The sequence below is a fragment of the Papio anubis genome, chromosome 5 (genome assembly GCF_008728515.1).
Source record: "Papio anubis isolate 15944 chromosome 5, Panubis1.0, whole genome shotgun sequence".
In the NCBI taxonomy this organism is placed as follows: domain Eukaryota; kingdom Metazoa; phylum Chordata; class Mammalia; order Primates; family Cercopithecidae; genus Papio; species Papio anubis.
The window spans coordinates 26,163,324-26,175,488 of NC_044980.1; the positions used below are offsets into that span (position 1 = coordinate 26,163,324).

At 34.9% G+C, this 12,165-nt stretch overlaps 1 protein-coding gene across 2 annotated transcripts in view; it reads right to left on the reverse strand.

The window, feature by feature from the left end:
* The window catches only part of CDH9 (cadherin 9), a 169,619-nt gene that overhangs the window by 23,426 nt on the left and 134,028 nt on the right, over window positions 1-12,165 (reverse strand). For both annotated transcript variants that reach the window (XM_003899530.5, XM_017959463.3), the window contains 3 exons: window positions 11,954-12,121; window positions 9,264-9,451; window positions 8,110-8,363 (listed from right to left, as the gene is read on the reverse strand). In XM_003899530.5, the coding sequence (XP_003899579.3) occupies window positions 8,110-8,363; window positions 9,264-9,451; window positions 11,954-12,121 (610 nt within the window). The remainder of the gene's footprint in view (window positions 1-8,109; window positions 8,364-9,263; window positions 9,452-11,953; window positions 12,122-12,165) is intronic.

Consider the following 12,165-nt stretch of genomic DNA (forward strand, 5'->3'; position numbering starts at 1 on the left):
GGTAAAATTCCCATATCCCCGGGACAGAGCACCTGGGGGAAGGGGTGGCTATGGGCACAGCTTCATTAGACATAAAAGCTCCTGCCTTTCAGCTCAGGAGAGAGCAGCAGATTTCCCAGAATGGCGTTCTTATAAGGGACAGACTGCCTCTTCAAGTGGGTCCCTGACCCCCATGCCTCCTGACTGGGAGACAACTCCCAGCAGGGGTCGACAGACACTCATACAGGAGAGCTCCAGCTGGCATCTGGTAGTTCCTTTCTGGTACAAAGCTTCCAGATGAAGGAACAGGAAGCAATCTTTGCTGTTCTGCAGCCTCCACTGGTGATAATCAGGCAAGATAAACAGCATCTGTGGTGGACCTCCAGCAAACTCCAGCAGACCCATAGCAGAGGCTCCTGACCGTAGAAGAAAGACTAACAGAAAGGAATAGAATCAACATCAACAAAAAGTACATCCACACAACAACACCATCTGTTGATGACCATCATCAAAGACCAAGGGTAGATACGTCCACGAAGATGAGGAATAAACAGTGCAAAAAGGCTGAAATTTCCAGAAACCAGAATGCCTCTTCTCTTCCAAAGGACCACACCTCCTCTCCAGCAAGGGAACAAAACTGGACAGAGAATGAGTTTGACTAATTGACAGAAGTATCGTTCAGGAGGTGGGTAAAACTCCACTGAGTTAAAGAAGCATGTTCTAACCCAATGCACGTTAGCTAAGAACCTTGAAAAAAGGCTAGAGGAATTGTTAAGTAGAATGACCAGTTTAGAGAAGAACATAAATGACCTGATGGAACTGACAAACACAGCATGAGAACTGCATGAAGCATACACAGGCATCAATAGCCGAATCGATCAGATGGAAGAAAGGATATTAGAGGTTGAAGATCAACTTAGTGAAATAAAGCATGAAGACAAGATTAGAGAAAAAAGAATGAAAATGAATGAGCAAAGCCTCTAAAAAACATGGGATTATGTGAAAAGACCAAACCTATATTTGATTGGTGTACCTGAAAGTGACGGGGAGAATAGAACCAAGTTGGAAAACACTCTTCAGGATATTATCCAGGAGAACTTCACCAAATTAGCAAGACAGGCCAACATTCAAATTCAGGAAATACACAGAACACCACAAAGATACCCCTCGAGAAGAGCAACCCCAAGACACATAATCACCAGCTTCACCAAGGTTGAAATGAAGGAAAAAATGTTAAGGACATCCAGAGAAAAGGTAGGGTTACCCACAAAGGGAAGCCTATCAGACTAACAGCAGAGCTCTCTGTAGAAATTCTACAAGCCAGAAAAGAGTAGGGGCCAATATTCAGCATTCTTAAAGAAAAGAATTTTCAACCCAGAATTTCATATCCAGCCAAACTAAACTTCATAAACAAAGGAGAAATAAAATCCTTTACAAACAAGCAAATGTGAACAGATTTTGTCACCACCAGGCCTGCCTTACAAGAGCTCCGGGAGGAAGAACTAAATATCAAAAGGAAAAATCAGTACCAGCCACTGCAAAAACATACCAAATTATAAAGGCCATCGACATTATGAAGAAATTGTACCAACTAATGGGCAAAATAACCAGCTAGCTTCATAATGACAGGATCAAATTCACACATAAGAATGCTAACCTTAAATGTAAATGGGCTAAATGCCCCAATTAAAAGACACAGACTGGCAAATTGGATAAAGAGTCAAGACCCATAGGAGTGATGTACTCTGGCGACCCATCTCACATGCGAAGACACACATAAGCTCAAAATAAAGGATGGAGGAATATTTACCAAAAAAAAAAGAAAAAAAAAAAAAAAAAAAAAATAGCAGGGGTGGCAATCCTAGTCTCTGAAAAAACAGACTTTAAACCAACAAAGATCAAAAAAGACAAAGAAGGGCATTACATAATGGTAAAGGGATAAATGCAAAAAGAAGAGCTAACTATTCTAAATATATATGCACCCAAAACAGGAGCACCCGGATTTATAAAGCAAGTACTTAGAGACCTACAAAGGGACTTAGATTCCCATACAATAATAGCGGGAGACATTAACACACCACTGTTAATATTAGACAGATCAATGAGACAGAAATTTAACAAGGATATTCAGGAATTGAACTCAGCTCTGCACCAAGCAGATCTAAGAGGCATCTACAGAATTCTCCACTCCAAATCTACAGAGTATAGATTCTTCTCAGTACCACATTGCACTTATTCAAAAATTGACCGCATAATTGGAAGCAAAACACTCCTCAGCAAATGCAAGAGAATGTAAATCATAACAGTCTCTCACCACACAATGAAATCAAATTAGAACTCAGGATTAAGAAACACACTCAAAACCACACAACTACATAGAAACTGAACATCCTGCTCCTGAAAGACTACTGGGTAAATAATGAAATGAAGGCAGAAATAAATAAGTTATTTGAAACCAATAAGAAAAAAGACACATGTAACAGAATCTCTGGGACACAGCTAAAGCAGTATTTAGAGGGAAAATTATAGCACTAAATGCCCACAGGAGAAAGTGGGAAAGAGCTAAACTTGACACACTACCATCACAATTAAAAGAACTAGAGAAGCAAGAGAAAGCAAATTCAAAAGCTAGCAGAAAACAAGAAATACCTAAGATCAGAGCAGAGCTGAAGGAGATAGAGACATAAAAATTCCCTCAAAAAATCAATTAATTGAAGAGCTGTGTTTTTGAAAAGATTAAAAAATAGATGGACCACTTGCCAGACTAATAAAGAAGAGAGAAGAATCAAATAGACACAATAAAAAATGATGAAGGGGATATATCCAGTGATCCCACAAAAATACAAACTACCATTAGAGAATACTATAAAAACCTCTATGCAAATAAACTAAGAAATCTAGAAGAGATTGATAAATTCCTGGACATATACACCCTCCAAAGACTAAACCAGGAGGAAGGCGAATCCCTGAATAGACCAATAACAAATTCTGAAATGCATGCAGTAATTAATAACCTACCAACCATAAAAAGCCCAGGACCAGGCAGATTCACAGCCAAATTCTACCAGAGGTACATAGAGGAGCTGGTATCATTCCTTCTGAAATTATTGCAAACAATAGAAAAAGAGGGAATCCTCCCAACTCATTTTATGAGGCCAGCATCTTTCTGATAACAAAACATGGCAGAGACACAACAAGAAAAAGAAAAATTCAGGCCAATAACTCTGATAAACATTGATGTGAAAATCCTCAATAATATACTGGCAAACTCAATGCAGCAGCACATCAAAAAGCTTATCGATCACGATCAAGTTGGCTTCATCCCTGGGATGCAAGGTTGGCTCAATAAGTACCAATCAATAAAGTAAGCCATCACATAAACAGAACCAAAGACAAAAGCCACACAATTATCTCAACAGATGCAGAAAAGGTCTTCAATAAAATTCAACACCCCTTCATGCTATAAGCTTTCAATAAACTAGGTATGGATGGAACGTATCTCAAAATAAAAAGAGCTATTTATGACAGATCCACAGCCAATATCATACTGAATGGGCAAAAGCTAGAAATATTCCCTTTGAAAACCAGCGCAAGACAAGGATGTCCTCTCTCACTACTCCTATCCATTCAACATAGTATTGGAAGTTCTAGCCAGGGCAATTAGCCAAGAGAAAGGAATAAAGCGTATTCAAATAGGAAGAGAGGAAGTCAAATTGTGTCTGTTTGCAGATGATATGATTGTATATTTAGAAAACCCCATCATCTCAGCCTCAAAACTCCTTAACCTGATAAGCAATTTCAGCAAAGTCTGAGGATACAAAATCAATGTGCAAAAATCACAAGCATTCCTATACACCAATAACAGACAAACAGAGAGCCAAATCATGAGTGAACTCCCATTCACAATTACTACAAAGAGAATAAAATACCTAGGAATACAGCTTACAAGGGATGTGAAGGACCTCTTCAAGGAAAACTACAAATCACTGCTCAAGGAAATAAGGGAGGACACAAACAAATGGAAAAACGTTCCATGCTCATGGATAGGAAGAATCAGTATCGTGAATATGGCCATACTGCTCAAAGTAATTGATAGATTCAATGCTATCCCCATCAAGCTACCATTGACCTTCCTCACAGAATTAGAAAAAACAAGTTTAAATTTCATATGGAACCAAAAAAGAGCCCTTATAGCAAAAACAATCCTAAACAAAAATAACAAAGCGGGAGGCATCACGCTACCTGACTTCAAACTATACTACAAGGCTTCAGTAACCAAAACAGCATGGTACTGACACCAAAACAGATATATAGACCAACGGAACAGAACAGAGCCATCAGCAATAACGCCACACATCTACAGACATCAGATCTTTGACAAACCTGATAAAAACAAGAAAGGGGGAAAGGAGTCCCTATTTAATAAATGGTGTTGGGAAAACTGGCTAGCCGTATGCGGAAAACTGAATCCAGATCCTTTCCTTACACATTATACAAAAATTCACTCAAGATGGATTAAAGACCTAAACGTAAGAACTAAAACCATAAAAACCCTAGAAGAAAACCTAGGCAATACCATTCAGGACATAGGCATATGCAAAGACTTCATGACTAAAACACCAAAAGCAATAACAACAAAAGACAAAATTGATAAATGGGATCTAATTAAACTAAAGAGATTCTGCACAGGAAAAGAAACTACCATCAGAGTGATCAGGCAAACCACAGAATGGGAGAAAATTTTTGCAATCTATCTATCTGACAAAGGGCTAATATCCAGAATCTATCAAAACTTAAACACATGTACAAGAAAAAAATGAACAATCTTATGAAAAGGTGAGTGAAGGATATGAACAGACACTTCTCAAAAGAAGACATTTATGTGGTCAACAAACGTTTGAAAAAAAGCTCATTATCACTGGTGATTAAAGAAATGCAAATCAAAACCACAATGAGACACCATCTCACACCAGTTAGAATGGCAATCATTAAAAAGTGAGGAAGCAACAGATGCTGGATAGTATGTGGAGAAATAGGAATACTTTTACACTTTTGGTGGGAACGTAAATTAGTTCAACCATTGTGGAAGACAGTGTGGCAATTCCTCAAGGATCTAGAACCAGAAATACCATTTGACCCAGCAATCCCACTACTGGGTATACACCCAAAAGATTATAAATCATTCTACTATAAAGACACATACATATGTATGTTTATTGTACCACTATTCACAATAGCAAAGACTTGGAACCAACCCAAATGTCCATCAATGATAGACTGGATATACACCATGAAATACTATACAGCCATAAAAATAATGAGTTAATGTCCTTTGTAGGGACATGGATGAAGCTGGAAACCATCATTCTCAACAAATTAACACAGGAACAGAAAACCAAACACCACATGTTCTCACTCATAAATGGTAATTGAACAATGAGAACACATGGACACAAGGAGGGGAACATCACATACCAGGGCCTGTCGGGGGTTGGGGGACCTAGGGGAGGGATTGATGGGTGCAGCAACCCACCCTAGCACATGTATATCTATGTAACAAACCTGCCGGTTAAACACATGTATCACATAACTTAATGTATAATTTTTTAAAAAAAGAAAAAAATAAGTAAAACAATATAAAACCAGAAGTTACATGTTTTTGAGAAAATAAATACGTTTCAAAAAAGTTTTGTCACACTGATCAGGATAAAGCAGAGAAAAGTTAACGATATTAAAGATAGCTTTCATCACTACAGATATCAAAAGGATAATGTGAAAATATTTTGAACAACTTTATGTTAATACATTTCACAACTTAGATGAGATTTACAAATTCCCTGAGAGATAAAAAATTAAAAACAAAACTCATTGAATAATTAGATAACCAGAATAATTCTGAAACTACTAGAGAAATAAAATACATAGATACAACTCATATAAAAAACAAAATTACAGCCCCAAATATTGTCACTTTTAAATCCTACCAAACATTAAGAAAACATTCTAATTCCATGCAAACTCTTTCAGAAAATTAAAGAGCATATTATATATCCTACTGTATTCTATGAAGCAGTACTTTCATTATCCCAAATTTAGACCAAAACATTATAGAAAAACAAAACTATAGAAGAGTATCTTTTATAAGCATAACGCAAAAGTGACTAAGTGGCTAATCTATTTTATAAAATAAACAGCCTTGGTGACCTAGAAGGGGCATCATGCCTCTTGCAAGGTGCCCAGCATTTACTGAACTCCTAATAAGCAAATATGCTAGATGAATGAAGAAAAGATAATGTGGATTATTATGAAGATTTGGTCTCATTCAGACTCAAAAATGTTCAATTGTCCAGCAATAACATGGCTCATCATCTAAGTTGATATAATGTCATTGTTTACAGTTTTCTGACAATGTGTGATTGCACTGAAAAAAGTTACAATCGATTACTTCTAAAATGAATGTAGGATTTCTAGCATAGACATATGGTGCAACAGACACTAGGGAGAAATAAAGACACAACCAACGTTGATGATTTTTTTGAAACATGACAAAAACTATAAAACACAGACACTTATTGAGCATTTGTAGCTACTGATATGACTAACCCCTTGTCCTTTAAAAAAATAGATACTTATTTCCATTTCATTACTGCAGAAAATGTAAAAATAATTTACACTCTTTTCTAATAAACCCTCAAACAAAAGACACCAACAAGCACTCATATACCATTTCAATAAAACACAAATATACATTGCTTTGGATATGAACATGCTAGTGCATATACATTGATCATTGGACAGCTAGATTAATTTTTCATTTTATTTCAAGAGTTTTACTTTAAGCAATATGAACATTTTAAACTAAGCATTTTATGTATTATGGTAAAAATCCTGCCAGACTAAAATGATCCCCAATAATAACAAGAAGGTGTGTTTCAAAATGATGTTAAACAATATAACAAATACATAATTTGATACTGATAATTTATTTTTTAAAAACAGATGCTCAGTGAATTATACGGTAATAAACCTAAAACTAACCCTAATTTTCAAGCTAATGTAAGCTCTAGGCATTAACTACACATTGAATTTTATGGAGTGTTTCTTAATTACAAAGGTTAACATGTTCTTAATCTCACCAACAAATTAAATCATCATTAAAATATATTTAGTGCAGCAATTTGCTTTGTAAATTAACATATTTGGATAGTCCTAAAATGAAAATTAAATGGTTATATATTTAGTATTGTGACTATTAATTTGCTATGTGTAAAGGACAACATGAAATGAATTTAACCATTTATTTTCCCTAAGTAAATTTTAAGCAAAGTAGAATTTTAGATAATTTATTAGCTGCATATTTAACAGATTAATGTATTGTCTATCTCTTCAGCTATCTATATGTTCCTCCACACATCCACCTATCATTATCCATCCCATGCATTAATCTATATATGCCCCAACTACATTTAAATTCCCCTTTGAACAATATATGAGATTCATTTATGTTTCTGACATATTTAAAGCCCTTAAAATGGTGAAAACTACTCAAAATTTGGAAAGATATACTATACAAATTAATACCTTTACCTTTCTTATTGACTTAAATGTCATTATCTCTTCAGCAATACTCTGTTATGAGAATATAATTGACATGATATTCTTCAAAAGATTTGATATGTGTTAGGCCTTAGTAACAGTTTTCAAAAGAAAATCATAATTTATAGGAAAACTTTTTTTCTAATTTATTTATTTAGTTCATTATTGACGTCAACTTTTATTTAACCAAGAGGGATAATGAGACAAGGACTACAGCAAGGATAAAGGTATTAAAATCATTGACTCTGGTATTAAACTGCTTGGTTCTTACACTCAGCTTTGCTAATAAACAATGGGCAAGTTACTTAAGTATTCGGAGCCTCAGTTTTATCATCTCCAAAAAACGTTTACAATACTATCTACCTTGTACCCAGAGCATTTAAAAGAGAACCAAGCTAAGAATCTGTGGTCTGGAAGTGTTCAGTGTTATTACTGTGCTTGATTATACATTGTGCAACCATTTTTTCGCACAGTTTGTAAATAGTGAGATTATTATATTTCTAAAAACATAATAAATGTTTTCAAAGTACTTACTTTATTAAATTGTTCCTGGCATCTGGGTCGTACGCTGTAACCTGTCCAATGATACTGCCCTCCTTTACATCTTCATCTACTTCTATCAAGTAAGAGACTTTACTGAACACGGGAGGTTCATCTATATCTTCCACAGATATTTTGACCACAGCTGTGTCTTTGAAAGGTCCCAGGTGCAAGAATCGTGGATCAGGGTGAGTGTTACTTGCATCCACTCTTAAAGTGTAGAGCATTTGATTTTCAAAATCTAAATTCTGAAGTTAAATAAAATAAGAGAAATTAGCGTAATTCAGAAGATATGACAACGGAAGACGATTTCAAAGTTTAATAGCCAGCGATTATACGAACAATTCTGTTTAAATGACTTTCTCAATGGTTGCTTCATAGGTATACGCAATAAATTTATAAATATGTGTTGTGCCATACACTTCACAGAGGGTTAACTTGATATAATGGCATATACATTGATTTTGATTCTCAGTAATATGCTTCATTTTTTTTGGTGACATGTAAATGAAGTATTATCTAATGGATTTATACAATATGTGTAATCATTATTAAAATTATATAGTAACAATCAGAAGAAAAATATAAAATAGAAGTATAGAATAAAACTTATTTCTATTTCAATTATTTGAGAGCTTGTTGAAAGTAAGATATGCATAAAAAGTGAAATAAGGACAATATGAAATGATACTATTGAGCTGTATTATTAGATGTAAAGATTCAGAATGTTCTCCCACACTGCATTGAAAATCATGGCAACCAATGGAAAACATAGCATCTTCAGGTTGTATTTATTCAAATAAACCATCACACTTAACAATGAAAATATTTTGAAAAGTACATGAGATAATGATGGCTGCATGTTTAATTTTTCCTCTATGGAGAAATACAAACAAGTACCTTGAAGTTTATCTAATTTTAATTTGACTGTTTTCTAGTGTAAGCATAAGCAACTGAGGTTTTAAGTGTCAATTATGAAGACATTTAACTTGTTTGAAGTGATATCACAACTATTCCCATTTATCTGAAGGATAGACAGCATGTAAAAGATGGGAGAAAATAAATCCCAGGCTTTTCCCCCCCTTTACTGAAAAGCAAAAATGAATTATAAAGCACTCAATGAAAAAATGAAGACAGTGAAAGGAAACCTGTTTGACAGTTATAATCCCTTCCTGTGTATCCTTGTCAGTGATGACATCGAACATGTCTGCACCATCTCCTTCAGCAATTCTATACTCCATCTCTGCATTTTCCCCCACGTCAGGGTCATTGGCTTTTATCCTTCCAAGATGAGTTCCAAGAGGTACAGACTCAGGGGAATTAAATTGATACGTACCTATAAATTAAGTAAGAGCTGTTTTGACATTTCATCTTTAGATAACAACCTTCTTTCATTTCCTCTGCATTTTTAACTTAAATACATTAATTTTAAATAGGGAGAGTTTTTATCATATTGAATTGTAAGCTGTCAAAATTATATATCTATTAATTTGGAAAAATAATTTATAAAACAGAACACTCTCATTTGGTAAATGAGAAGTGTAAGTCCCAGAAAAAAAAATTAGAGAATGTCCCAAGGTTATTTAAACTATAGATGGTAGGCCTGATATAAGAATCCAGTAGTTTTGACCTAAAAGAACATGGAAAACAATTATTTACTGCTCATCTGGGGCTTTCAAAACAGTCATCACACTTTTTTACATGTATTCAGTTACACTTTTAAAATCCATTTATTATTTTATTCAGGAATAAAAAATGATGCCATACAGACCAATGTTTCCTTTTTTTTTTTTTTTTTTTTTTTTGCCTGTTTGTTTTAGTTTTAATATATTTTAGTGGGGCATGGATTTTTCTATTTTTTGTAGGTTCACGCAAATATTATATTATATTCTGGTGTCCCTAAAAGCATTTTAGTTTCTGGCTACCTATTCAAGACACAATAGGAAAAACAAAAACAAAAACAAAAAAAAAAACAACAAAAAACACTTTAATGTTAATGAAGGTCAGAAATATTTTTAAACATTTACAATGTGCTGCAGTCTATACAAGGTCAAAGGGCTTATATGCTAATTTATTTAATCCTCACACTAGTTCTCAAAGGACCAATTTAGCTGTATCATCTTCAGGGGCAGGCCTTAAGGAAATTATCCTGCAGACTTGGGAAAGGGAGAATGCAAAAACTAATTCTTTCTGACTTCAAAGTCTGTATTCTTTAAAATTGATTTGGTGATTAAGAATATGAGTATATAAATCCATTTGCCTGGGTCTGAATTCTGACCACCTGGCCAGTTAGTTAAATTCTCTAAACTTTGAGGTCTGCATCTAAGAAACAAGGATGATAATGATAGTAATTCACTCATAGGTTTGTTTTAGGGATGACATAAATTTAGCTCTGGGTGTAGTCCTTAACTATTGTAGTTCCAGAGTTTTGTTAATATTATTATAGATAGCAGAATTACAGAATGTCAAATTAAAAATGCATCGAGTATCACTCTTTATAAAGGAATATGAATGCAAAGTTTAGGTTTATGTTATTTAGGCTTATTATTTATGTTCTCAGCAAACTTTATCGTTTTACATATATCATATAAATATGTCCACCAATCAAAGCTCGATAAAACATTTTAAATATAATTGGCCTGGAAAACTGTTTTACTGTTTTGAGATTAGTGATATGAATTTAAGTTTCAGCTTTTAATTGAATATTTCAAAATAGGACTCCTTATATATTTATTCTCTGCAAAATAACAAATTTCACCGGAGAATGGAAATCTTTTTCTACAGGACGTCATGAAATGAAAAGCATCCATGGTTTAATGTCCATCCTAAAATGGTGACAACTGAAAGAGTGTTAACTGATGTAATCTTCATAACTTGGTAGCAGAGATACTACCAAACTTGAATATGTCTAAAATGCCCTCACAAATGTGGTAAACCATAACTCTATGGGCCACTAGGAAAATATAAAAATAATGCTAAATAAGCCAATCTGCGTTGATATTTTTAAAATATCAAGAAGTCTGTGTTTCACAATCAATTAGATAAGAGATTTTAAGTTTTACATGCAAACAGGGTAGCTGAGGTAACACAAGTGAGAGACACAGGATTTGAATACAGATAGCCAGACATGAGAGTCCATACTCCTAATCAGGAAGAGGATCCAAAGGAAAATGTTAAAACAATCTTAGTGAATGTTGAGAAAGGAAGTCTGGAAAACTTTATAATGCTTCAAAATTAGAAAAGTTAATTAAAAAGTTGCCAGAGAGGCAGGGCACGGTGGCTCAAGCCTGTAATCACAGCACTTTGGGAGGCCGAGGCGGGCGGATCACAAGGTCAGGCATTCGAGTCCAGCCTGGCCAACATGGTGAAACCCCGTCTCTACTAAAAATACACAAATTAGCCAGGTGTGGTGGCGCTCACTGGTAATCCCAGCTACTCAAGAGGCTGAGGCAGGAGAATTGCTTGAACCCAGGAGTCAGAGGTTGCAGTGAGCCGAGATCATACCACTGCACTCCAGCCTGGGCGACAGAGTGAGATTCTGTCTCAAAAAAAAAAAACAAAAAACAAAACAACAACAACAACAACAAAAACTTGCCAGAGAAGCTTAATCTTTTGTTCTCTCACACTACATACCCCCAAAAATGATGAAAATAATCACCATCACTCTCTATTTGTGGGAAATTGTGATTTTTTTTTCTTTTTGTAGAGGAATGGATTGTGGTTTTTCCTTTATGCATCAACCAATAGCAAAACTACTAGCATGAAGCATGAATATTAAACTCGGCTACTAGTGTGTTTGAGAAGTTTTCGGACATGAGATCACTGAAGCATTCCTTACTCTGGGGAAATCGAGGAGGGTTGTTGTTGACATCTGTCAGCGTGATGTTCACTGTGGTGGTTCCAGAAAGGCCTCCCATCTGGCCACCCATGTCTTTGGCCTGTATAACAACTTGGTACTGCTCTCTATTTTCTCTGCTCATGTCTGGTAATGCAGTTTTTATTATGCCTTTTGGAAAAAGCAGACAAAAGTTTTGCAATTAAATCGTTGAG